The sequence below is a fragment of the Myotis nattereri genome (genome assembly GCF_964212035.1).
Source record: "Myotis nattereri genome assembly, chromosome: 6".
Taxonomy (NCBI): Eukaryota; Metazoa; Chordata; class Mammalia; order Chiroptera; family Vespertilionidae; genus Myotis; species Myotis nattereri.
Window position 1 is genome coordinate 96401697 of NC_138081.1, and position 27763 is coordinate 96429459.

The 27763-nt window shown below is 39.6% G+C and overlaps 1 protein-coding gene across 5 annotated transcripts; it reads left to right on the top strand.

The window, feature by feature from the left end:
- Positions 1-100: 100 nt before the first annotated feature.
- WTAP (WT1 associated protein) lies at positions 101-27763 on the top strand. 5 transcript variants are annotated; one of them, XM_081094062.1, is made up of 8 exons: positions 101-299; positions 7016-7053; positions 11756-11811; positions 14750-14808; positions 16044-16171; positions 19907-20085; positions 24958-25112; positions 26540-27763. In XM_081094062.1, exons 2-8 carry the CDS (start codon positions 7024-7026, stop codon positions 27121-27123), a joined length of 1191 nt encoding a protein of 396 aa, XP_080950188.1. In that variant the 5' UTR covers positions 101-299; positions 7016-7023; the 3' UTR covers positions 27124-27763. The 5 variants fall into 5 exon arrangements, 4 of the variants coding, with proteins under 4 accessions (XP_080950188.1, XP_080950189.1, XP_080950186.1 ...); XR_013996144.1 differs by lacking the exon at positions 101-299 and adding an exon at positions 415-571 and having other exon boundaries at positions 19907-20644; XM_081094060.1 differs by lacking the exon at positions 101-299 and adding an exon at positions 442-571.

The window sequence follows — 27763 nt, forward strand, 5'->3', positions numbered from 1 at the left end:
CGGGCCGCGCCGCAGCCGCAGGTGGCCCGCGAGCGCGTCCAGCCCCCGCCGCCGCCCGCGTCCCCGCCGCCCTTCCCGTGGTGCCTTGCGGCTGACCTCCGACCTCGCGGCCCACCCTCCCCGCGGGCCGCCTCTCTGCCCGCCCCCGCCGAGCTCGCGGCGCTCCGGGGGTGCCACCTGAGCGCAGGTCTCCCTCAGCGCCTCAAGCCCGCGGCGCGCGCCGTCCCTTCGCCTTCCCTCCCCGCGGCGGGCCCGGCGGCGGCCGTGCGGTTACGGCCGTGACGGGAGGTGACCACTCGGTGAGGGGCGGGGCGCGGGGCGGGAGTGGGCGGGCGGCGGCGCGCACGGACCGGGGCTGGGTCGGCAGCGGGCGGGGCGGGCGGGGCGGGCGGGGCGGAAAGGGGGTGGGGCGGCGGAGCCTCACTTCCTCCCTCAGCGCCATTTTGTGGCGGCGAGACCCGCAAATAAAGGGGAGCGCGGGGGGCTTCGGGAGCGCGATCGGGCGGCGATCCGGCAGCGCGGCCTCGGCCTATGTGACTGGGCGGCGCCGGCGCGGCCTCCGGCTGGAGAGGTAGGTGCGGGCGGGAGGCGGGCGCGGCCGCGAGGGGCTCCGGGTCCCGAGGGCTGAGGCGCGGCCGCGCTCGCCCGGGCAGCGGTGCCGAGAGCCCTGAGGGCGACTGGGCTCGCGGGGCCCGCCGGCCTCCGGTAGCCGCTCCGCCTTCCCGCCCGAGGGGCACTTCCGCCGCCTCGAGGCCATTTTCCCTCCCTTCCCGTCCCCGGGGCCGGGGTGAGGCGGGCGCTCCTGCGGCCGGCCGGCGGGACCGGAGTCCGCCCCCTCGGTGCGCGCCCCGCTCCGCCCCGGCGGCGCCCCCTCCCGCCCCGGCAGGTCCGGCCGGCGCCCCCGGGCGAGTCCGCACGGGCAGGAGCGCGGCGCTCGCGGACCACATCGGCGTCGCAGCTGCGTCCCCGGCGGCTTCCATGTTCGCACGGGCGGCGCGTCCCGAGCGCAGGCGGCCCCGCAGCTCCGAGCCGACTCCGCTCGCGCCCCGGCCTCGCCGCGGGGCCTGGTCGGGCTGCTCGTGGAGTGTCCCCGAGTCCGGTCTTACCAGCGGGGAGCGCGAGTCCAGGTTCTTGTTTTGGTGACACATAATTGGGTGTTTGCTCCCAAAGGACCCTGTTAAAAACCCTCAGTAACCGTGTTTATATGGTAAAGAAAAAACTAAAAAAAAAAAGCCTCTTCCCCAGGGTGGTATGATATTCTCTGCGCACCCTACGACCCTGAATGGCACTGGTCGTTCCCCACCCCGAGGGGTTAGTGATGGCATCGCGGGGAGCCCCGAGGTGCACGTGGACGTGGGAGTGGGAGTAGCTGCCCACGTGTCCGCGTGCGTTACCGTCCGGGCCCCGGAAAGCGCCGGGTGGGCACAGCGGGGCTACAGTGGTCGGTGCGGAGAACAGTAACAAGAAGGAACACCTGCCGGGCTCCCGGCGGTAAGCCCCCGTCCTCCACTCCTATACTTAGTAGCAGTCTTGGTCATTCATTGCGTGGTGTGTTGCTCTTGGAAAAAAGTGTATGTTGGTAGGTCATGTAGCAAAACACGACCTCGGTAGTTTTAGATTATCTCCCACTTTTTTTTCTTTTTTTTTTTTTGCCTCTACATAATTTTCTATTACTAGACTTAGAAAAACTTTTTAATAGGCCCATAGTAGTATATTGGTTATGAAAGTGGTGCATCAGGCTAGAGTTCAACGTTATAAATAAATGTTCTCCCCCAAATACACATTGAAACTGTCTTTTACGTTAGTGTGAGTGTTTTATTTGAAAGATTCCCCCCCTTTTTTGGGGGGAGTGGGGGGCTATGGCACCTAAAGCATTGAGGTGTGCAGCACTTCGTGAGGAAGTGAAAGTTGGTGTCCCCTTTTTGCTGTTTTGGAGACTGTAGCCCAGAGAGTTAAGTGACCTGCTCAGGATCACAGGGCTGAGGGGTACAAGAGTCAGGATGGGTGGCCTTCCGATTCCTAACTAGTACCCTTTCTGTTCCAGGCTAGTACCATGTGTATTATTCATTCGTTGTGTTTAGCTGTGAGTTTCAGCTAGGCACATGCTTTCTTACTGAAGTTGTGTTGGCTGGTGCTTGCCTCTCCGTTTACAGAGAACTGAGTTGCATAACTTAGGATCATAATGCTAAGAGTCAGGGACGTACTGGGATTTGGGATGCTAGCCACCCAGCCAACTCAAGCTGAGCCTCTAATCTAGATCATCATCTGTTGTTCAATATTAAGGCATCAAGAGTGGTTCTGACATTCTAAACTTGAGCTATATTATGTTTTTTAATTATCCACATGAGTAACTGAAACCGTTACATAATTTTAAAATCATGTTTAACTAGTTTTCTTAAATGTACTAAAAGGTAACCAGATTGGCCAATTTCGAATTTTACTTATTTTGCTTTTCTGCATTTTCTAGCTATAAGCTGCTTGATCACTATTTAGGATGAGAGAGGGGAGAATTACCCATCTTCATTAGTTACTAACTTTTGTCATTTCATCATCTGGAAAATGGGGACTAACTTTGAAAAGTTAAAATTATTAAATGAATGGCTCATAGCACTGAACATATACTCATTTTTTTCCTTCAAGGTTCAGTCATTCCATTTTTCCGATACAAGAATAGATTGATTGTACTAAGAACCTGGAATGTCCATTGTCTTTATGACTCTGGAATTGACTTTAGGTGGTTATTGTGTGCTGTCAGTTGTGCCAAAAAAAATTGTATTGGGAAATAATAAATTCCTTAGCACATTTGTGCAATGTGAAAGTCAAAACCAGGTTCTATTTTGATTAATTAGTTGGATGTTGATGTTTTTAAATTTTAAACTTGTTTTAATTTGCCTTTTGCCAAACTGCCCATTTAACTATTGTGCAATATCATGGACTCTCAAGGAAAGATTGACTTGTCATCAGTTAAAGATGCTTTGAATTCCCAGCTTACATATCCCATAATATGTGGAATGACATGTGACTGATAATCGACATGTGAAATGCAAAGATTTATACCAGGCCTGTATTTATCCTTGACTTATATTACAAATTTTGAAATTTATTTTTGTACGTAAAGAAAATACAGCCTGGCCGGTGTTGGACAGTGGTTGAGCGTTGATCTGTGAACCAGGTGGTCATGGTTCGATTTCCAGGTCAGGGCACATGCCTGGATTGAGGGCTGGATCTCCAGTAGAGGGCATGTAAGAGGCAGCCAATTGGTGATTCTAATCATTGATGTTTCTATCTTTTTCTCTCCCTTTATCTCTGATATCAATGAAAATATATTTTTAAAAAAGAAAAAAATATAAATATCCTCTAAGCAGTTTGTTTTTAAAATCTACCCAGCATCAAACTTTTTATAAGAGGATGTAAGCCAATGTTAGAAATTAAAATAACTCGCTGTTTATAATTCTAAAAATTGGAGATCACCAAAAATTCTACAGTGAGGCTTAGAAACAAATACTGTTATTGTCAACCTGTCGATTCTCCCTTGGGCTTTTCGAGAAATAGTGATTGAGGGTCTTTGTGGGTTTTTTTTTTTTAATGAGGAGCAAACTAGTAATTAAATGCTTATTTTGTGCCAGTCTCCATGCTAAAGTCTAATGTTTATCTTTAAAAATAGCACAATAATTTTGAACCTTCGTGGTGGTGATCATTTTTAAATGGGGAAATTGAGGCTCAGGTTATGCTGCCTTTTTTTTTTTTTTCCAAAGTTTGTCACCCTGTTCTGGAAAAGTAGGGCTAGTAGAACTTCTCCATCATGTAAATGTCCTTAAAAAAAAAACTTTAGCATATTTATTGCTAGTTAAGTTTGCAGTTAACTTTATTTTAATAGACTAAAAAGCTGAGTAACTATGTATTAAGAAAAGAATGAATAAATAAACCTGGGCAAAGTGTCAGGTTGTAGAAACTTATACTCATTTATAACGAATTTAATGTTTAATCTATATTAAATAGCATCCATAATACTTAAGTTTTATAACTAAGATTTTATTTTGAGTGGCTCTGGTGCCCAGTAACTAGGTAACAGGTAGATTCCCTATCCACCGTGGTAACTTTAGCTGTTTTCAAACTGTCACTAATAGAGCTCTATCACAATACCTGTTAATATTAAGTTCCACATATATACTCAAAATTTTACAGGATTGTCATCTTGGTTGATTTGGGGGGAAAACTAGATTTGTTTATTTACCTCACTTTTTTAAATTTAAATTCTTTACTGTTGAAAGTATTACATGTGTCTCATTTTTCCCCCCATTGACCTCTCTCTCCCTGGCCGCTCCCACCCCCCAGCACATGCCCTCATCCCCTTACTGTGTCCATTGGTTATGCTTATATGCATGCAAGTATGTAGCTCACCTTTTGTGATTTAATAGTAACAAGCAAATTCACTTGTTTAGCATATGTTTGAGTGCCTACCATGTACTGAGGCATCAGCAGTGAATGGAAGTTTTCTCATGGAGCTTATTTCATAACTGGGAGAAACATCCTATATAATAAAAGCCTAATAGGCTAAGTGTCTGGTCAACTGGTCGGCCTTTCAACCAATCAAAGTGTAATATGCTAATGCCGCTCAACCGCTCACTATGACATGCACTGACCACCAGGGTGCAGACAGTCAACCGGTCGACCAGTCACTATGATGTGCACTGACCACTAGGGGGAAGATGCTCCAACTGGTAGATTAGTTTGCTGCTGGGGTCTGGCCAGTTGGGACTGAGTGAGATGGGCCAGACATGCCCTGGAGCCCTCCCGCGGTACTCCCTTGGCCCTGATCGTGCAGCAGTGGGGTCCCTTGGCCTGGCCTGTGCCCTCTCGCAATCCGGAACCCCTCAGGGATCTCAGAGAGCCAGTTTTGGCCCAATCCCGCAGGCCAGGCCAAGGGACCCCACTGGTGCACAAATTCGTGCACTGGGCCTCTAGTAATTATATAAAATATCAGTTCGTGCTAAGAGCAATGAAGAAAAATAACCCTCAATAAAAGGGCAAGGAATTGGCATGTACTGTTTTGAGTAAGATGAAAAGCCTTTAGAAAGATTTACCTAGAATAGTGACATACATTGGTACACATTTATATACTAGTTAAATATGGCTAAAACTTCAAATGACTATAATTGTCTTATAGGTTTTTTTTATTCAATAGATTATTGATATTTACCTATTATATTTAGCTCTGGACAAATGGGCAATTGCAAGTAAATGCCAAACTTTCTGGGTTCTGAAAGGTAAACAGCCTAGTGAAATGAATGCACATTAAAGCTAAAATAGAAATAGGCCTCTGTGGAGATGAACTTGGAGAGGGTGATATACTCAGCTTTTTGCTAGCGACATCCAATGATAAGCTTATTAAAGAGGGAAGAATTAAGCCAGTAATTTATGATGTGATCAATTTACGATTATTTCTAACATGTCCCAATTCCTTCACAATGTACCTAATCTGAAAGTCAGGGTTTAGGCAGTGGTTCTCAACCTTCTGGCCCTTTAAATACAGTTCCTCATGTTGTGACCCAACCATAAAATTATTTTTGTTGCTACTTCATAACTGTAATGTTGCTATTGTTAGGAATCCTAATGTAAATATCTGATATGCAGGATGGTCTTAGGCGACCCCTGTGAAAGGGTCGTTCAACCACCAAAGGGGTCATGACCCACAGGTTGAGATCCGCTGGTTTAGAGTATTTGACTTAACAGAGTTGGGATTGTATGTGATATGAAAAATAGAATACCATTCTCACATATTTACCATGCTGTATATTACCATGACTTATTTCTATTTAGTTAAATTTTTAATAATTTGGAGTATGGGCAGGTAAAATAAACTATAGGGAAAGTTTATAAGGGACATTCATTACTGTCCTTTATAATAAAAGACTAATATGCAAATCAACTGAACAGTGGAACTACTGGTCGCTATGATGCACATTGACCACCAGGGGGCAGATGCTCAACGCAGGAGCTGCCCCCTGGTGGTCAGTGCGCTCCCACAGGGGGAGGGCTGTTCGGCCAGAAGCCAGGCTCACAGCTGGCGAGTGGCGGGAGCCTCTCCCACTTTTGTGGCAAGCGGACATCCCCGGAGGGGTCCTGGACTGTGAGAGGGTGCAGGCTGGGCTGAGGGACATTCATCCTCCTCCCTGCCCCCCACCACCACCCAGTGCATGAGTGTCATGCACCGGGCCTCTAGTACTATTATAAATGATACCTAGCAATAAGTTTAAATTAGCTTGCCTCGTTAAATTTGAATATTGGGACATAACCAGAAGTATTTTCAGTAAGCATATAAAGCTAATGAGAATAGTTCTTCAATTTATCTTTTGCAACAAGAGTAAGTTAATTTTGTATAAATTTATATAAAGAAACATTTTGAGATACAAATTACTGTGACGTGATTAGTGTAGGAATGTTTTTATTAAGGTGTATATATTATATGTAAGCATTGTACAGTAGTGAATTATGGCAATAATAGCTTCTACCTTAACCATATTGCTGTAAAAGAAAAGGCTTAGCAACTGGTCCTCCTCTTCTATATCAGTTCAGCAAGGTGCCTGGGATACTACCTGAGGTCAATATCTGACTTAAGCACAAAATTGTCACTTCTGCAAGATTTGTCTTTCATAGGGCAGTTGTAAGAATGCATTGAAAAATTATCTCTCAATCCTTTATGGCAACATCAGAAAGAACAACTTTTTTATAGAAGAATTTTTTTAATAACCTAATAGTTGCAATATAATGTAGTAGTAACGCTAGTGTAAGGTGTTAACTTGAGAGACTGGGTGTGGCAGTCTCAGGAGCCCGGTAATACCTTTGCAGCTGTTCTGCAAATCTAAGACAAAAGATTTATTTAAAGTCAAAACCCTTAATGATTTGGTCATAATTGAGTTCACTAATAAATTGGTTTGAAAAGGCCAGTATTTTTTGTTCCTACTTTCAATGGAAAAAAATCAATTGAACCTCATCTCTCTATCCCTTTTTCTAGGATTCAAGATGACCAACGAGGAACCTCTTCCCAAAAAGGTGTGTTTTTCCAGCAGTTTTTAAGCATTTTATTTACACACACACACACACACACAATCTCGAGTGTTTGTTTAATGTTCACTCCTTTGCCTATGATAATAATAGCATCATGGGTATATAATGTACTATAAGTTAACTTCTTTTTTCCTAATTTAAATTCCTTTGATTGTAGTGTAAATTTATTTTTATATGTTTCAAAAAGAGGTTACAACTGTTTAGTTCTTAGATTCTACCTTTTCCTCTGGTCTCATTATCCCCCTGTTCTGTATTCCTATTAGTTCAGTATAGTCAATATTTTATACACACACACGCACACAGTTACAAAGAAGTAATAATAAAATTTCAGACATTCCTCGTAGCAATATTTTTTCTGATATATCTCCTCAGGCAAGGGAGACAAAAGAAAAAAATAAACAAATGGGACTACATCAAACTAAAAAGATTTTACACAGCAAAGGAAACCATCAGCAAAGTGAGAAAACAACCCACTAAATGGGAAAACATACTCACCAATACATCTGATAAGGGGTTAATATCCAAAATTTATAAAGAACTTATAAAACTCAATACAAAAAAAAATTTTTTTTTAAATGAGCAGAAGACCTGAATAGACGCGTCTTTAAATAGGACATTCAGATGGTCAGTAGACAAATGAAAAGATGCTCAATGTTACTAATCAGAGAGATGCAAATTAAAACCACAATGAGATATCATTTCACACCTGTCAGAATGGCTATCATCAATAAATCACAAGCAACAAGTCTTGGCTAGGATGTGGAGAAAAGGGAACTCTCATGCACTGTTGATGGATATGCAAATTGGTGCAGCTACTGTGAGAAGCAGTATGGAGTTACCTAAAAAATTAAAAATGGAACTGCCTTATGACCCAGAGATTCTTCCTCTGGGAATTTATCCGAAGAAACCCGAAACACTAATTTGAAAGACTATATGCACCCCTATGTTCATTGCAGCATTATTTACAATAGCCAAGATTTGGAAGCAGCCCAAGTGTCTGTAGATGAGTGGATAAAAAAGCCGTGGTACATTTACACAGTGGAATACTACTAGGCCTTAAAAAAAAGAAGGAAATCTTACCTTTTGTGACAGCATGGATGGACCTGGAGAGCGTTATGCTAAGTGAAATAGGCCATTCAGAGAAAGACAAGTATCGGATGATTGCATTCTTACGGAATCTTATCAACAGAATGAATTAAGCAAAATAAAGACAAACTCAGAGAGGAGGCTGACAGCTGTTGAGGGTGGTATGGGCAGGTGGAAGATTGAGGGGGAAAAAACTCATGGATACAGACAACAGTATAGTGATTGGTGGGGGAGGTGTAGGGTATATGGGGTGATAAATGGTGATGGAAGGAGACTTGACTTGGCATGGTGAACACAGTACAGTGTACAGATGATGTGTGGCAATGTGCACCTCAAACCTGTATGATTTTGTTAACCAGTGTCCATCATTACATTCAGTTGAAAGGAGGAAAAAAGAAATAGTGGAGATGGGACTTCATATTCTAGTTGTTAGCTTGCCTTGGTACAGAGCACAAAGTCAGATGTCTGCCAAAGCATTAAATCATATTTTGTGTTATTAAAAAAAGTAACATTTCTAAGAGGAATTTATAATTCAATTTGGGAAAGCGGGATATAAGTGTATATTAGAAGGGAAACTATAGTATAGCCATAATTTTTTTAAAATATGTTTTTATTGATTTCAGAGAGGAAGGGAGAGAGAGAAAGAAATATAGTGATGTGAGAGACTCATTGATTAGTTGCCTCCTGCATGCCCCCTACTGGGGATTGAGCCTGCACCTTGGCATGTGCCCTGACAGAATCGAACCGGGGACCCTTCAGTCCATCGTCTGATGCTCTATCCTCTGAGCCAAACTGGCTAGGACTATAGCCATAATTTTATACTAGAGTAGAAGAGGTACCTCACCTTTATAATCATTTGGTATAGAGAAAACAATATTCCTCAATTTACGAAGTAATTTCAGCTAGCTAGCTAGACCAGTGGTTGGTAAACTGCAGCTCACGAGCCACATGTGGCTCTTTGGCCCCTTGAGTGGCCGCGAAGTTTCAATCACACTGTACGTGCGCACCCGCACGTGGTATTTTGTGGAAGAGCCACACTCAAGGGGCTGCAGTTTGCCGACCACTGAGCTAGACTATTATGCCCATTTTTTAAAACTTTATCTTCTATCTATATGTATATATAAAAGGCTAATATGTAAAATGTCCCCTTGGGAGTTCAACTAGGAGTTTGATCGCTCACTATGATGTGCACTGACCACCAGGGGGCAGTGCAGAATGAAGGAAGGCCCTGGCCAGCAGCCAGAAGGCTCTGATGGGCCCTGATTGCTGGCCACGCCTAGGGACCCTACCTGTGCATGAATTTCGTGCACTGGGCCTCTAGCTTTGAAATAATTATTGATTCACAAAACATTGCAAAGAAATGTGCTGAGATGTTCTATACACTCTTCCTCCAGCCTCCTTCAAGGTTGACATCTTGCATAACATCAAAACCAGGAACTCAACACAGAGCTTATTGATACAATCCACAGAGCTTATTCAGATTTCACAGGTTATATATGCAGAGAGTGCGTATGTGTGTCTATGTAGTTTTATCTCACATAACTTAGTGTTACCAACACTACAACCAGATTAGCTAACTCATCACCTCAAGCTTCCCTTGTGTCATTTCTTGGTAGCCATATCCATTCCCTCCTTCTCAATCCCCAACACCTGGCAAACATTAAGCAGTTTTCATAATTATGCTACTTTACAAATGTGTATAAATGAAATCATGCAGTATATGTGTCCTTTTGAGATTTTTTTCCCCCCAGTATAATTTTCCTTGAGGCTTATCCAAATTGCTTATGTCTGTTTTTAGTATCCCATGGTGTGGATATATCATAATTTAATTATTCACCTGTTGAAGTATGGGTAGTTTCCAAGTTTTGGCTTTTGCAAATAAAGCTGTACATTCATGTACAAGTTGCTGTGTGAAAATACATTTTCATTTCTTTGGGATATGTGCTTAAGAGTTCAAATGCTGGGCCCTAACCGGTTTGGCTCAGCAGATAGAGCGTTGGCCTGCGGACTCAAAGGTCCCAGGTTCGATTCCGGTCAAGGGCATGTACCTTGGTTTCGGGCACATCCCCAGTGGGGAGTGTGCAGGAGGCAGCTGATCGGTGTTTCTCTCTCGTTGATGTTTCTAAACTCTCTATCCCTCTCCCTTCCTCTCTGTAAAAAATTAATAAAATATATTTAAAAAAAAAAAGTTCAAATGCTGGGTTGTCTAGCACATCTATTTTTAGGTTTTGTTTTTTTAAAAATATATTTCATTAATTTTTCACAGAGAGGGAGAGGGACAGCGAGTCAGAAACATCGATGAGAGAGAAACATCGGTCAGCTGCCTCCTGCACACCTCCCACTGGGGATGTGCCCACAACCAAGGCACATGCCCCTGACCGGAATCGAACCCGGGACCCCTCAGTCTGCAGGCCGATGCTCCATCCACTGAGCCAAACTGGCTTTGGCTCTATTTTTAGTTTTAAAAGGAACCACCAAACTGTTTTTCAGAGCAGCCATACCATTTTACATTCTCACCAGCAATCTTATTCTGCATCTTTACCTACCATTTGGAGTTGTTACCACAATCTTTTATTTAGCCATTTTAATAGGTGTGTAATGATAGCTCATTGGGGTTTTAATTTGCATGTCCCTAATAATGATGCGCATCTATATATATATATAAAAGGTTAATATGCAAAGTGTCCCCTAGGGAATTCAACTGGGAGACCAGGAGTTCAATAGCTCGCTATGATGTGCGCTGACCACCAGGGGGCAGCGCGGAACAAAGGAAGGCCCTGGCTGGCAGCTGGAAGGCCCTGATTGCTGGCCAGGCCTAGGGACCCTACCCATTCATGAATTTCGTGCACTGGGCCTCTCGTTTTAGAGATAAATGGTTTACTTTTTTAAAACTACTTTACAATAAAATAAGAGTTATGTGTGTGTTTTTTAAGTATAGTATACTAGAGACCTGGTGCACGAATTTGTGCACTGGTGGGGTCCGGCTAGCTGCCCCTATTGGGGCCAATCAGAGAGGGCCGGCCAGGTGGAGGGGACACAGGAGTTGGCTGGCCAGCCCCACCCAGGTGGTTGGCGGGCAGCCCTGCCCCCTGGTCGAACTTCCAGTCGAGGGGACAATTTGCATATTAGCCTTTTATTATATAGGATACTGGACCATTTCTAAGTCTCAGGCTTGGAGATGTTTCATATGTCTCAGTATAGTGCTCCTTTTGGAAGGGCTTTGAATGTCTTAGTGCAGCGGTTCTCAACCTGTGGGTCGCAACTCCTTTGGCGGTTGAACGACCCTTTCACAGGGGTCGCCTAAGACCATCCTGCATATCAGATATTTACATTACAATTCATCACAGTAGCAACATTGCAGTTATGAAGTAGCAACGAAAATAATTTTATGGTTGGTTCACAGCATGAGGAATTGTATTTAAAGGGCCAGAAGGTTGAGAACTACTGTCTTAGTGATAAAGGGATTGCTATTAGAAACCAGCGCTTGAGGCATTAGAAGTTATCCTATCTTCATAAAATATGAAAAGTGTAAGCAACAGTGGTATGTACATTTAAAATGTTTAGAAAAAGCACCCAGTTCATATTTCAATTCTCTTTATAGGTTCGACTGAGTGAGACAGACTTCAAAGTTATGGCACGAGATGAGTTAATTTTAAGGTAAAATGTTCTTTTATTTTTCAAAATATAAAAATATTTTTATAGAGCATTATATTGTAATTCTATACTATAAAGTTTTTGTCTGTTAGGTATTTTATTTTTAATGTGCATACATATTCAAATCATTTAATGTACTTTTGAAATGTGTTTTTTACGGCCTGTTTCTTTATTATATAATCATTGAGGAAAGCATAACACTTTAAAGATCTAAAGCACTAGTTTGGGTAACTTCTAGACTAATAGGTAACCTGAATTTTTTCCTTGCAAAAATTAGTTTAATGTAGTTATTCCTTTCCTGTTTAATATGCAAAAAAGTTATAGTCCTAAAGGATATGTTTCCAGTTATGGAAGAAATACATTATTTACTGATGAAGGCAAGTTACTCTTTCTTCTAAGGAACCTTAGTCAGCTCATTTAACTCTATATCCTTCATTTTCTCATCTTGGAGTTAAAGGAGTTGGATTAAATTACTTCTAACAGTTACTTCTAGCTCTGATTTTCTGGGGTTATCTTATAATTGTCTTGCAAAAATAGATTGAGAAATGCAGCATTATGGTATTCATTCTTTTAAATGCAAGAAATCAGAAAAAGAATCACATGTTCTGTGTTTTATAACTTAAATATATTCTTTCTGCATTTTATTACTGTGGTTGATAAGTTTTTACATGACATTTTTAGGTAAAAAATAAAAATATTTTTCAGGGTCTTTGAACTTTCTCTAGAAATTGCACAGAATTTTTACTTGAAGGACTAAATAAATTTAATCGGCTAGAGTAGAGAGAAGAGGTGTTTTGTAAGATAGACACAGGTTACTCGTTCTATTGTTTCCTAGAGTCTGATAATTTCCCACTCGTTCTACTTACTCTGTTGTGGACTTCTCTTTATCTTCCTTTGCATAATCTCATGCATAGGACACTTTTTCCATTGCACACCCTTTATTTTCCTCCACATAAATTTTGAATCCTTAGTATTCTAAAACACTTGTCCTTCCCTGCTGCGGTAGGCACTTGCTTATGATATACTGCCACTCACCTGTTGTTCTCTTTGTACCCCTGATATGAGACAGTCCTTGCCTTTTATCCTTTCTTAGATAATTCCTCTGGTTAGTATGTGCAGTCTTTTTCTTGATTTAATTGAGTGTGTGTGTGGGTGGGGGATATTCTTGAGGTCAGATTAAATTCTTTCTTTAGGGAATTCTCATGAGTTTTTCCCTCATTAATTCTCTTGGTGATTTTAAATCAACTGTTACTTATTTAACTAGTCTGTACTTTTTGGCTTCTTGATAAGGATGTTTTTGTTGACTTTTTCATATTTTTCTATTCTTCTAAAACAAATAGTTCTTATATTGCCTCCACAAGAGACCTTTATTGATCCCCAAATATTGAATGCACTTGATTTGTACCCTCGGTTGTCTTGGCCATAAAAATAACATGCTCTTGGCTGAACAGTAGTCTTTATATGGAAGGTAGATTAGCTTGGTATTTTTTGGTCATTGTGTTGTAATAGTAAATCTTATAGCTGACCTGTCAAAGTTTTTAAGATTATAAAAAGATTTTCTAAAATTAAATTTTGATTAGCTGCTACTAAAGAGTGGCTTGAAAACATAGCTCTTCCGTAAGCAAGACAGCGACATTCAGGGCAGGTTACGCTTGCATTAGCAGTTGCTTAAACATATGACTGGGAAAAGCTTTGTTGTTTATGTGCAATCATTGCAAGAGCAGCTCATATAAGCCTATGTTTTGTGGGTAGGGGAATATAATGAGGAAGAAAGGCCTTCTTATACTCTGACAGTATATAGCATTTATGCAAATTGATACAGCTTTACAAATAGACTGGAAAAGTAGTATTTTCTCTCCCCCTTTTTTTTACAAGTAAAAATAAATATTATTTTTGAGAGAGTCACATGGTATTTTCACAAAAGAGCCAAGATAACCTGCAGCCTCTTATAATTAGGCATATATATTTTTTTTAAATATATTCCATTGATTTTTCACAGAGAGGAAGGGAGAGAGATAGAAAGTTAGAAACATCGATGAGAGAGAAACATTGATCAGCCGCCTCCTGCACATCTCCCACTGGGGACGTGCCCGCAACCCAGGTACATGCCCTTGACCGGAATCGAACCCGGGACCCTTCAGTCCGCAGGCCGACGCTCTATCCACTGACCCAAACCGGTTTCGGCATATAATTAGGCATATTTTATACTAGAGGCCCAGTGCATGAATTCGTGCTCCAGTGGGATCCCTCGGCCTGGCCTGTGGGATCGGGCTGAAACGGGCTCTCTGACATCCCCCGAGGGGTCCGGGATCACAACAGGGCTCAGGCCAGGCCAAGGGACCCCACTGGTGCAGTTGGTGCCAGGGAGGGACACGGAAGGGTTCCAGGGCGTTTCTGGCCTATCTTGCGCAGTCCTGCTCAGTCCTAATCAGCCAGTCCCCAGTAGCAAGCTAACCTACTGGTCAGAGCATCTGCCCCCTGGTGGTCAGTGCACATCATCAAGTGGTTGAGCATCCTTAGCATATTAGACTTTTATTATATCAGATGCTTTTGTTTGTGGTGGAAAGCATATCTGAAAGTTGTCATAGGTTTTTTACTCAGCGTCCATTATCCAGGCATTGAGCTGAACATAAGTGATACAAAGTCTTATATGGTGTGTGATCTGACCCAGAGACACACACTTGGTAAGTTCTCAGGAGAAAACACTTCTCTCTGTGTTTCCTTTTACATAGTTCCATTAAGTTGAGAAGGAATAATGAAGTGACTCATTTATTATTGGTTAAACTAGACTTATAATTATCTCAAAATGGAATTGACCTTAAAAATCATGCAGTGGAATTCTTGGTGTTAAATTTACAAGTTTACAGATGTGACTTTTTTTTAGTTTCTTAATAAAGCAGTTTCAATTTAACAACTAATAACGAATTTATTTTTGTACTAGATGGAAACAGTATGAAGCATATGTGCAAGCTTTGGAGGGCAAGTACACAGATCTGAACTGTAAGTTTGAGTTGTAGCTCCTAAAGACCATGCAGATATCTCTTTTTAGATTGTTATAGACATTCAGAATAATTGGTTTTGCTAAGCAAATGTAATTTTTATTCAAACATTAAAGAACTATGGGCACTATATTGGGTGCTAGGAAATAGGTGAATGACACATGATCTCTCTTTTTGGGGAGTTCCCACTCGGGGAAGACTGACATGCAATAATATAATAGCATGACTATTTTAGCAGAATTATGTACAAAATTCTGAGAGAATATGGATAGGGAAACTCACAACTACTTTACACTTTCCTAGATCTGTCCCTAACACCTTCCACAGGAATTTGAATTAAAGCATGAGTTATTAGTCTAGGTATGCACAAAGAACTAGTAATAAATTTATTTAAATTGTAACTTAATTATTACTTAAATCATAAAAATAGGATATGGCTATATTTTTTACAGATTTTTCAAAATCTAAAAATACCAACAAACCTTTTTAGTCTGTCACTTTTCATTGAGAGTAACAATATTTGTGAGTATAAAAACCAATATGATGCCCAACCGGTGTGGCTCAGTGGTTGAGTGTCAACCCATGAACCAAGATATCACTGTCTGGGCACATACCCGGGTTTCAGGCTTGATCCCCAGTAGAAGGCAGCCAATCAATGCTTCTTTCTTATCATTGATGTTTCTCTCTCTCCCTCTCCCTTCCTCTCTCTCAAAAATCAATAAAAACATATTAAAAATAAATAAAAACCAATATTGTTTTCCAAGCCCAGAAAGCTTAGTACCCTGAAATTTCAGTTATTAAAACTATATTATAATCCATAGATGTTATGAACATTATGAAAACTTGATGTAACAATTGTACAGTTATAGACATGTTTATTATATTGAATAGGTTAAAATCAGTCCTAACCAGGACTCTGAATACTGTATAATATAAGCAAATACAAAAGTTTCCTGTGTGAGGTTGAAGCAGATTAGACTGTAACAACGTAATTCCATCTAATATTAGGTGGCTTTGGACCACTATAGCACCATTATCTCCTAAAAGAGCACTGTGCTTGGGAACAAGCTTCCTTGTTCTAAAAGTAGTTAAGAGAGAAACTAAAAGACTTGATGAATTTTTTACCCTGGTTTTTATTATCCTGACAAAGACAATCAGAATTTTCATTTCATTAGTTCCGTTTGGTTTTGAAATTGTATTTCATGTTTTGAAAAAAAATTTTTTTTAAATCATCAGCTAATGATGTAACTGGCTTAAGGGAGTCGGAAGAAAAACTAAAGCAACAACAGCAAGAGTCTGCACGAAGGGAAAACATCCTTGTAATGCGACTAGCAACCAAGGAGCAAGAGATGCAAGAGTGTACTGTAAGTATTTCAAATGCTTTAACTCTCTGAGGAATTGGTTTTTAGTCCACATTACATGTGTTAATTAGTACTTAGCTAATTCTATATACTTAATAATAATTATAAATTCACATTTTGCTAGTTAGATATGCTTTGAGATATAAATAGCAAGATGTAAATTTTCAATAGATAGCCTGTCATCATTGGATTTAAAATAGGTTTGTGCTCTGGCTGGGTAGCTCGTCGGCGTTGGTTAGAGCATCGTCCTAATACATGGGTTTCATCCCCCGCTCGGCACATACAAGAATCAATCAGTGGCCCAGTTGTAGTGGCTCAGTGGTTGAGCATTGATCTGTGAATCAGGGGGTCACGATTCTTCTATTCCCAGTCAGGATACATGCCCAGGTTACAGGCTCGTTCCTCAGTAGGGGGCATGCAGAAGGCAGCCAGTCGATGATTATTTTTCATCATTGATGTTTCTCCCTTCCTCTCTGAAATCAATAAAAATATATATATTTTTTAAAAGAATCAACCATCTGATTAGTTTCTTCTCTTTACCCCTCAATGTGTCAGCAACTTCTACCACATTTTCTTTTTCATTATTGCAGCTTTCATTTGTATCATGTCTACATAGATCTAAAATGTAGTGACATATTTGATGGTTTAGCTGTGGTTGAATTTAGATTCAATTTTATGCTGTCCTAAACAGTGTTAGCCTTTTTTTAAATTTAGTGTTGGTATATGTAAGTTATACTAAGTAGAGGAAGCTCTGTCACTGTTTCTAATTTTAAAATCTGAACTTTTCTTGCGTTTTATATAATCTCCATTTGACACATTTATAAAAATCTAATATATAAGGCAATATTCTGGTCACTGGGGACTAATGTTGGGCACAGTCCTATTCCTATTTCTTCTCTCATTCTTTTACTTCCTGTGCAGAGATTGTCTACATTTCCACAAAAGTCTCTTGTCCCTCTTCACTTTTTCAAAATGACTCTTCACCTGTCACTTTGCTTAAGAAAACAGTAGCCTTTGTCATTTTCTCTACCTACTCTTCACTTTTTCTCCTATTGTTTCCATCTTCACTACCACTAATTTTTACCCCTTTAAGGTCACTAACTAATGCATTAAATTTCTCTTTTTCTCAGTACTCATGCCTTCACTTTCTGTATTTTCAACTATTAAACCATCCTCACCTTTGGCCATTGGTTTCAAGAAGTCTCATCAGTAGTTTGAATATTATTGTTTTCTTCCTATGTAACACACACTCCTCCAACAAAAATTTTTTTCTCTCTTATGAATTTCATGTCTAATGAAGTGGGCAGTGCATCTCAGTTGCCCAGTCTCAAAATTATTTAATTATTTCCTTTTTCTGATAGTTAGGATTCTAGATTCTACCATTTACTCGTTTAATAATTTTAGTTCTCCCTGTTTGCATGGCATTGTGTTAAGATGCTTACCCATGCAAAGGATAAATCTTTTTTTTTTTTTAATATATTTTACTGATTTTTTACAGAGAGGAAGGGAGAGAGACAGAGAGCTAGAAACATCGATGAGAGAGAAACATCGATCAGCTGCCTCCTGCACACCTCCCACTGGGGATATGCCCGCAACCCAGGCACATGCCCCTGACCGGAATCGAACCTGGGACCCCTCAGTCCGCAGGCCGACGCTCTATCCACTGAGCCAAACCGGTTTCGGCGCAAAGGATAAATCTTACTTTCCAGTGCTAACACCTGGATAGTGTGTGTAGCTAGAGTAAAAATGGGTAGTTATGGTAAAACCTCATAACACCTGTGTGTTTTGAACCCTCTCTTCTTGAGTCTTCTTGTTATCCTAGTTCAGGTATATCTCACCATTTGCTTTAGACCAGCAGTCGCCAACCTTTGGAACCTTACGGACCCCCAGTGGTCCGCAGACCACCGGTTGGCGACTGCTGCTTTAGACAGACAGTATGTGCTGCTGGTTCCTTTATGATTCTTCAGCTATCATATATACACTTTCAGTTTGAACGTTCATGCCTGATCAAGCCTTTGTTGATGCCCCATCACTCTTGTCTTTTTCAACCTAGATTTCAAAGTTATCTCAACTAGAGCCTAACCTTCCCAACCACATTTTTATAGCTCTCCCCTGCACAGGCCTGCTGAACAACTCACAACTGCATTCTTTCAGTTAGAATACAGAGGGAAGTTTTGCAGAAAGGGCAGCAGGAACAAAAATAGGGAAAGGTCAAGGTTAATGTGGCAGATGTAGTTCTCTGTAAATCTAAATAGCAACTATGTTGGTGTTGGAGAGGCAGTGTTTTCTTTAATGATAGTAGTATGTGCTATGTACTATATGACATGCTTTATTCCTATTAAATTGTCTTAGCAACTGGCCTTACATTGAATAAACAGTTGTATTTTCTTATTTAAAATGAGTTACTTAAGCCCTAGCCAGTTTAGCTCAGTGGATAAGAGCTTTGGCCTGCGGACTGAAGGGTCCCGGGTTCGATTTCGGTCAAGGGCGCATGCCCGGGTTGCAAGTTTGATCCCCAGTAGGGGGCATGCAGGAGGCAGCCAGACAATGATTCTCTCATCATTTATATTTCTCTCTCTCTCCCCCCTCTCCCTTCCTTTCCAAAATTAATACAAATATTTTTTTAAATGAGTTACTTAAAATAAATCTCCCTGAGTTAAGTAAAAATTAGTTCTCTTTGCTCAGTGAAATAGTAATTAAATGTATCCTAAATCCATTCAGTATATTTTTGGCTTTTATAAAATGTATGATAGAAATTAGCTACTTCTGAAATGTTAACCTAAATCCTGTTTAAGCCTTAGTGTGGAGCAAGATCTTGAACCCTATCTTCTTTGGGTGTGAAGCAAGTGATACATTTAAAGCCAATAAACTGTATTTCATATTTTAGAAAGGTATTTTTAAGGTGATAGTAAATAGTACACTGAGAGAAATGGAAGGTTTCGTGTGTAAGTAGGGAAGTTCTGGTATGGTGGGGAAAGCCCTAGATCGGAGTCAGGAGGCTTGAGAGCTACAATTCTAGTCCCAGTTCTGGCACTGAACTAACTGTATTCGTGGACGCTTGGTTTATTTAATTTCTCAAAAATAAGTTTGGACTAGGTCAGTCACCTTCCAGCTTTACAATTCTATTATTCAAATCTACTCCGAAGGGAAAAAAATAAACATAGAATTTCTTTTGACTTAAGATGCTATTTATAAAGCTATTTATAAGATGCTGTTTATAAAGTAATGCCAGCTCATGTAAATATAAATACTGCATATTTTTAAATCTAGAAATGCAAGTGTGTGTTTTAAATTATAACCTTGTACCTGGTATATTTTTAAGGGATTTGTATTGTACTTAAAATAACTTCCATGGGCACAAATTTGAATGAGTAAAGTACTGTAGTGTTATATAATTAATATTTTAAAATTGGCTTTTTCCCAGTGATTGCTAGCATTTTTAATAAATATAACCGATTTTTTTGGTACTGTTCTGGTTGCAAAGTAAGATGTAGCCTCTTTATTTAAAGGTTCCAAATATGGAAATGCAACCAACTGGCCTTAATTTCTTAAATATCCTTAATTTAAGGGTAACCTTAAATGGTTGTTTTTAATTTTTACTTGAGAGGATTTTAAGATCAAAGAGGGAGAGTTTTCATAAACAAGTTGGCAAATACAGCGAATGAAATGGATTTTAGCCCACCTTCTTATGTCTGTTTCCTTTGATTTGGCAGTAATTGTTTCTTTTGCTTTGTACAGACTCAAATCCAGTACCTCAAGCAAGTCCAGCAGCCCAGTGTCGCCCAACTGAGATCAACAATGGTGGACCCCGCGATCAACTTGTTTTTCCTAAAAATGAAAGGTGAACTGGAACAGACTAAAGACAAACTGGAACAAGCCCAAAATGAACTGAGTGCCTGGAAGTTTACGCCTGATAGGTAAACAAATCATACTCCCCAGTCAAGACTTCCCTGACAGTCCCACTACGAGAAAGCTGTGGTGGGACAGCCAAGTACTCGTTTCCACACCAAGACTCAGACTTTTTGAGCCAAAAAAGCCACATTCTTATACTATCCAGCGTGTAATGGTTAATGTAACACTGACCAGATGAACCTTTGTTTCAGCTTTTTTCTCTTCCCCTCCCCTTGCTTCAGAGGCCTGATGGCGTCGGACTATTCCGAAGAAGTGGCCACCTCCGAAAAATTCCCCTTCTAGGACATGTAGACACTTGAGAAATGTTTCTGTTTGAAGAAAATAGAGGGAGAAACAAGTCTTAAGTCTGTGGCACACTGTGTCTTCAGACAGTTTGGAGGAATGAAAACCTAGAGATTTAAAATAATGAATTGAACATGTAAAATTCCAGTAAAATGTAAAAATGGAATATGCATCGCTCTTAACCTTGAGCATAGTGACTTAGAGACACTGTATATCAGTTTTGCCTATAAGACTGTGGACTTCATGATTGTTGTTGAACTTCTTGATCAAAACTTAAATGAGGTGAATTTTGCATTTCAAGGGTTTATTTGCTAAGAAACTACTTAATAGATATCAGTACAAGTAGTTCATATATTTAACCATTTCGTTTGGGGCTCTCTATTACTTGATTGAGCCTTAAATCAATGTGGTTTGAATCAATGGTTTGTTCTTTGAATGGTTGCTAATACTGTAGACAATCTTACTGAGGACTGTACAAACATGAAGGTGTGGTATCAAACTTCAGGTTTAAACTGTGAAGCATTATAAACATTCATTTCACGACTAGATTGTATAAGGATATTGGCTGTGATGAGACTCGCTGCGTTATTTTTTAGTAGTGAAATTTATTAAATCCCCATTTCATTCAACAGGCACAAGTTGAAAGAGCATTGTCATTGGTGTTAATGGGGGAATGTGTTCCTTCATTGTATTTTGAGCCTTTTGTATCGCACTTTTGATATTAAATTAAATGTGCCTTTAATAGTTGTTTTTTTTTTAAGTTCAAGGAATACTATGATGATTTTGTTGTAATTTTAACATTTTGATTTTGGGGGCTGTGGAGAGCAGATTGATTTGGGAAAATTGTTGCTGTGCTCTTCAAAGGAAAGGAAAGGCTATGCCTCTGTTTCCCAGCTGGTGTCATAAAAGACGAGGAGACTTGACACTTGGTACTTTTTGACGCCTTGTCCCAGGATATTGAAGTAGAAATTACTGTGGGACAGCTTCACAGGGTGCCTGTCAGAAGATTGGGAAAATAATGTATGGGAACTGTGGGCTGGCCTAAGTGAGACATTTTGTGAATTGAAAAAAAAAGGTATAGTGATCATATCCAGCAAATTCATTTGATCATTTAGATAAATGAGGCATTTTCTTCATGCTTCCATCTAGTCCTGGAGGTGAAATTTTTTTCTTCAGATCATTCTGTAAGTCACCAATTCGAATTTTCTCTTGGTGATAATGGAGTCTAAGATGAGTGAAGATAAATGTTCCAGATTGTCCCAACGTTTAATTTTAACAAGGGTGACTTAAGTTCTCTCTTAATCATTCAAATCAATTGTAAGTATCATATATGTTTCTGCTTTAGGGAACTGATTGTGGGGCAGAGGGTGGGTTTAAGAAGTGGTTTGTTGTGTGACTTTATAGCAGGAAATCCGCTTCTAAGATTCTCATTTTTAATGGGGGTTGGAGAGTAAGTAACCAAATCTGTTTGAAATTAGCTTATGGTGCCCGCATTAAGGCTTTTGTATATATTTTATGCCATTTAAGATCATAGTAGAAATGGCCTAAATATTTTTTGTAGGTCAAGAAATAATTTATAAAATGTATTAACAGCATGTACTTAAATGTAGCCAGCGTCTTTCTTTGCATTTAGGTAACAGTTAGTTTGGGGTTTGTGGGTTTTTTTCTTCTTACTGTTAAACATTTTTTTAATTGATAAGATAATACATGCTCATGAATAAAGTTGAAAAAGAATGAAGAAAAGTGAAGACGACAAGTGAGAGTCACTCCTGGATGTGGCCTTGCCCTTCCCCATTCTATTCTCCAGGATCAGTAACCACTGTTAAAATTTCTTGGGTGTCATCAAGATAATTGCTATGCATATAAAGTCATCTCATATATTGGTTTTAAACAAATGTGAACGTGCTACAGATGGTTGGCTGCTTTGGCTTTTGTTTTCCACTTTATCTCTTGGACATTCTACTTTTTTTTTAGTTCATTTAGTTTCATATTTAATGGTTACATAATATTTCCATTGTATTAGTGTATTTTAATCACCTATAAATGGATTTTTAGTCTCTGGAAAAATAGGCTGTAAACCAGGGTATTCTAGATACTACATGTAAATACATCATTAGCTTAAAACAAATAGTATATAATCAATACTATATCTGGAATAATTCAAATAGAATGGGTTGTGATTTTGCTTTTGGTGTTTTTTTTCCTATTCTGTTTTCATTTTGAGAGAGCTTCCCTGAATTACTTTGTCCACGGTAGTTAAAATATTTTATGCATGTGATAATCATATGTTTTACAGTATTTAGAGGGTATGTTTCAGTATTTTGGCAGTGTTCAGTTTTCAGTTAACCATTTAGGTAATTGTGTGTACAACTCTCCCAAGATATCCTGGCTCCTTGATAACAAAGCAATGTGCAGTGTCCATTCTTTTGTATAAGTATTTTCTATGAACCAGTTCCTATTATGTTTTCTTTGTGAATTATTTGATTTTAGGAATGGGTTAGATTTTTTTTTGTAGTTAAAAAAAAGATATTCTTTCCAGAAAGTTACTTATAATTAAATTTTTATGTTTTTGTGATATAACGAACACAGCACAAATTTTAAATGACATAAAGTTATAGAATGTTTAAAGAAGAACAGTTTTGTTAAGATTTATTTTAGTAATCATTAATTTTAGAAGTGATAGGATTATCTTAGAGCAGGCATTTGTTTATATAACGGTATGACTTCATAAATGAAATGGTATACTTTCATAAATGAAACATTTTTGCATTAGAATTTGTGCTACTTTGTGAGATTAAGTCATCTCACAAATTATTGATTTTAGTTTTTTTCTAATCTTTGTTCAGTTTATATAAAAGATTTTTCAGGTTAGTTGGAAAACACTGATGTTACATACTTAGCAAGAAAAAGTCATGGGAGCATAGCAATAAAGTGGGAGGAAGGAGCATCAGCATGATTGATAGTGCTGCCTGTTTCTTAATTCCTCATTTGATTTCTAAACTCTTGTTCAGTGGCTGCTCAAGTCTGCTCAGGGGAAATGGGAGCGATCTGTAGCAACAGTAGCCACAAACAGGAAAGGGAGCTAATAATCTTTTACTACCGCTGACGTGCTGCTTTCACCTGAGGCTTTGAGCCAGTAGTAACCCAAGGTTGTACTTCACCACAGTTTGCCTAAGGATAATAGGTTCGAACAAGTGCTCTCATAAGAGTCAAAGAATGAGCATTACTTACAGAGCGCTCCCACTTAACAGTCCCAAGGCTTAGTAACATCAGATGCATTCTTAAATATATTGGGCAAGGGGGGGGAACCTCACTAAAAGAATAAAGAAATACAAATTGTCAGCAAAAAAAGTTTTATAGCCAGTAAGGTCATTCTGAACTTAATTCCATTACAAGAATATCAAACTTCATATCCATGTCTCAAAGGTAATATATACGATTATATATTTAAATCAGATCCCTTGAAAAGTCATTATTTCTATTGTGATTGCTGAAGCAAAAAAAGCAGTAAAATTTTATTGAGACAGGACTTTTGATTGCATTTTTTATAGTTGTTGTATATATGCATGTAGGCTCTATAGTATGTTGTACTAGCACTAGGTAACTAATTTGTGAAAGTATACATTCCTAATTTGGCAAATATTTGCATTATTTATCATCTTATTTTTGTGTCCTAAGGATAATCTTTTATAACATCAATAAAAACTACGTATCACTAATAAATTTTTTAAACCTTAATGTCATATTGTAAGATAACTCAAAAGTATGTCCTATAAAGAAGTTAAATGAGGGACTGACGAATATGGATAGTCTCAAGCTTCTTTTTAAAAGCTTCTTTATTTTTTTTTTATAATGTATTTTATTGATTTTTTTACAGAGAGGAAGGGAGAGAGATAGAGAGTTAGAAACATCGATGGGAGAGAAACATCGATCAGCCGCCTCCTGCACATCTCCCACTGGGGATGTGCCCACAGCCCAGGTACATGCCCTTGACCGGAATCGAACCTGGGACCCCTCAGTCCGCAGGCCGACGCTCTATCCACGGAGCCAAACCGGTTTCAGCAAAAGCTTCTTTAAAAACAATTACTGAACACACCTCCATTAATGCAGTAAACATTCCTATGAGAATTGCCTATTAAGAGGCATCCTTATTAAATGCTGTTCTGGCAAGAATAAATATACTCGCATTTACATTTATTTGTACTGATTTTCACATACTAGTTATTTTAAAGAATTGCACATTTGTGGTGGTGCATTTATTTTTTCAAGGGCTTTTCTGTGCCATAAAGCTAAGTACCTTAGTGTTTTATTAATATTGGCATAGCTGAGATATGTGTTAATTCACTGGCAAGTAATAGCAATAAAGTGACCATTTGGGTGCTTTTGGCTTAGGGTTTATTTTTGCTGCTGTATTGGCAGAATACTGAAATGCAGAAGATGGATGTGTTCCAGAGAAGAAGATGGTAATCACAGGGAGGCATATGCTGTGACATAGTTATGTTCTTTACCTGTTACCTGAATCGCGTACTAATTGCAAGCAAAGAAGATAGACCGTATTGTCTTCATTTTGTGATGGATGGCTCTTTCCTTTGCAGCCAAACAGGCAAAAAGTTAATGGCGAAGTGCCGAATGCTTATCCAGGAGAATCAAGAGCTTGGAAGGCAGCTGTCCCAGGGACGTATTGCACAACTTGAAGCAGAGTTGGCTTTACAGAAGAAATATAGTGAGGAGCTTAAAAGCAGTCAGGATGGTAAGGGGGTTTTTGAAAAGTTTGGTTAATGTTGCACTGGCTTTAAAAAACTGCCAGGCATGAATATTTCAGATTAGGTTCTCTACATGGTAATCTCTAGCCAATGGTTCTGTAAAATTATGAATGAAACATATCTAGTTAGTTAGCAGACAAAGCCATTTAATTGTAGTGGTTTTCTCCCCACTCTCCTGATTGTTTGTGTAAATTTCATAAGTTTTTGTTTTTCAGGGTGGAGTTTGGTAAAAGAGAAAGGCTATTACATTACTAAGGCATTACACAGATCTACAAATTTATAATCAGTGCTTTCAAAGGAGAATATTTTTATTTAACCAATTTCTCTAATTGTAAATCTTGTAAGTATTTGGCTACTTCCAGTGGTCTAAAAGTATATCATGGATTGTACCTGTTGAGGTTCTATTTAATGAATAAAAAATCATATTTAAATTTGCTAAGACAAACCACCATCCATGTCAGCCACCATCCTTTTTTCGGGCAAGTATATAGGTGTTTCCTCCTCTTTATGAGGAAGATTAATAGTAAGGAAAATATCTAAACTCTGAAAATTAAATTATTAATTACTATATCAGATAGTTAATTGCAAAGATTAGTAGTCAAATATCTTTAAAACTACCTTTTCAAAGTGAGTTCTTAGCTCTTATTCTTTGTAAACACAGTAAATCTGAGATTTTGTATAGTAGTGAGAACTTCTTCCCCCAAAAGCTTTTAGATCTTAATGGACATTTGTATTCATAAATTTTCAAGAGTTATTTTCTCTGTTGGGTTGTTTTGTTTTTTTGGTGTGGAGTGGTCCCTTGGTTACAGCCTAGGCCTCTTTGGAGTGTTAGAGTCGAGGACCACATTGTTCCCTAGGGGCTAACCCAGCTGTGGAGCTGAAAAGAATCACTTGCTAAGAGGATGGATAAGAGAACCAGGCATGTGGGCCCACTGGTTAAAACCAAGGGTGGGGAACCTTTTTTCTGCCAACGGCTATTTGGGTATTTATAACATCATTTGTGGGCCAAAATTCTCAACTTAAAAATTAGTCTGCTATATTTGGTCAAACAGTTAATTAACTCTCCCGAATGCCTTGACAGGGCCAGACCAAATGATTTCCTGGGCCTTACATGGCCCGTGGGCCGGATGTTCCCCAATCCTGGAAACAAGCCTGAAGCAGATTTTATGGGCTGTAATCAGTTGTATATGGCTAGATGGTTTGAGTCAATTTAAACTTGGTTGCTTTAATATATTTATTTTAACCAGCTACTGCCCCCCCCCCCAAAAAAAAAACAAAACACAAACAAACCAACTCATTCTTGAATGGCTGTTTTAAAATTCCAAGCAAAATTTAAAAAATCAATTCTAGAATTGAAGTATTGTAAAATATGTTATAAAAGATATTAAAGTAGGTTTGACTCTCCTTTGCACAGAACTGAATGACTTCATCATTCAACTTGACGAAGAAGTAGAGGGTATGCAGAGTACCATTCTAGTTCTTCAGCAACAACTGAAGGAGACACGCCAGCAGTTGGCTCAGTACCAACAGCAGCAGGCTCAAGCCCCAGCCCCAAGTACCAGCAGGACTTCATCTTCTGAGCCTGTAGGACAGGCAGAGGCCCCAGGTAAAGACTGCAGTCGGCTGGCCAACGGACCAAGCAACGGCAGTTCCTCCCGGCCGAGGACGTCTGGGTCTGGATGTCACAGGGAGGGGGACACCACTGAAGATGGCTTTCCTCCTTCTCCAGGGAATGGTAATAAGGCCTCCAACAGCTCAGAGGAGAGAACTGGCAAAGGAGGTAGTAGTTACGTAAACCAACTCAGTGCGGGGTATGAAAGTGTAGACTCTCCCACGGGCAGTGAAAACTCTCTCACACACCACTTAAATGACACAGACTCCAATCATGACCCTCAAGAGGAGAAAACAGTGAGTGGGAAAGGTAACCGAACTGCGGGTTCCCGCCACATTCAGAATGGCTTGGACTCAAGTGTAAATGTACAGGGCTCAGTTTTGTAATATTTTTCCAGCAAATTTTTATACAGTGTCATTTAATTTGGGAGAGGATGCTATCAGAAAATTAATGCATACTTTTGTCACAATTTGCCTTTTTTGGTGGGTGTGTTTTTTTTTCTTTGCTTCAATACCTCTGCCACTTTGGAAATTGTAACAGTTAATTACTTTGTTGCTAAAAGGACATTTTGTGTAAGGTCAGGTTATTTTTATATGAGTTTAATGTGAAATTGTAAATGGAACTCTTTCCTTAAAGTATAACACAATGATGTCTGTATAAATCTGTGTCTCTCTAGAACCTGTGCTGTGTAGGGCATTCTTACTCATGCTGTTACTATGCTTATGCACCATTCAGACTTGTTAGAGTAGATGTGGGTTTATGACTGCCAAGTTTGCCCAGTACAGTAGTTTTATCACTAAAAGTTGGACTTGTTGATGGAGTCCTATGGTAGTTTCAGTGTTAGATACAGTTTTTTTTCCACCATCTGCATTTTCTCTTTAGGTGACTGAATGTTTAAGAAATTTGTGTGCATAGTTACTCAGTTTTTATGAACTGTTGTACCCTGTTCATGCATATTGCTCTGTGACTCCAGTATATCTTCCCTGTACTGACCAAACCTAAATAAAGACTTTCTTGTAACTCCTG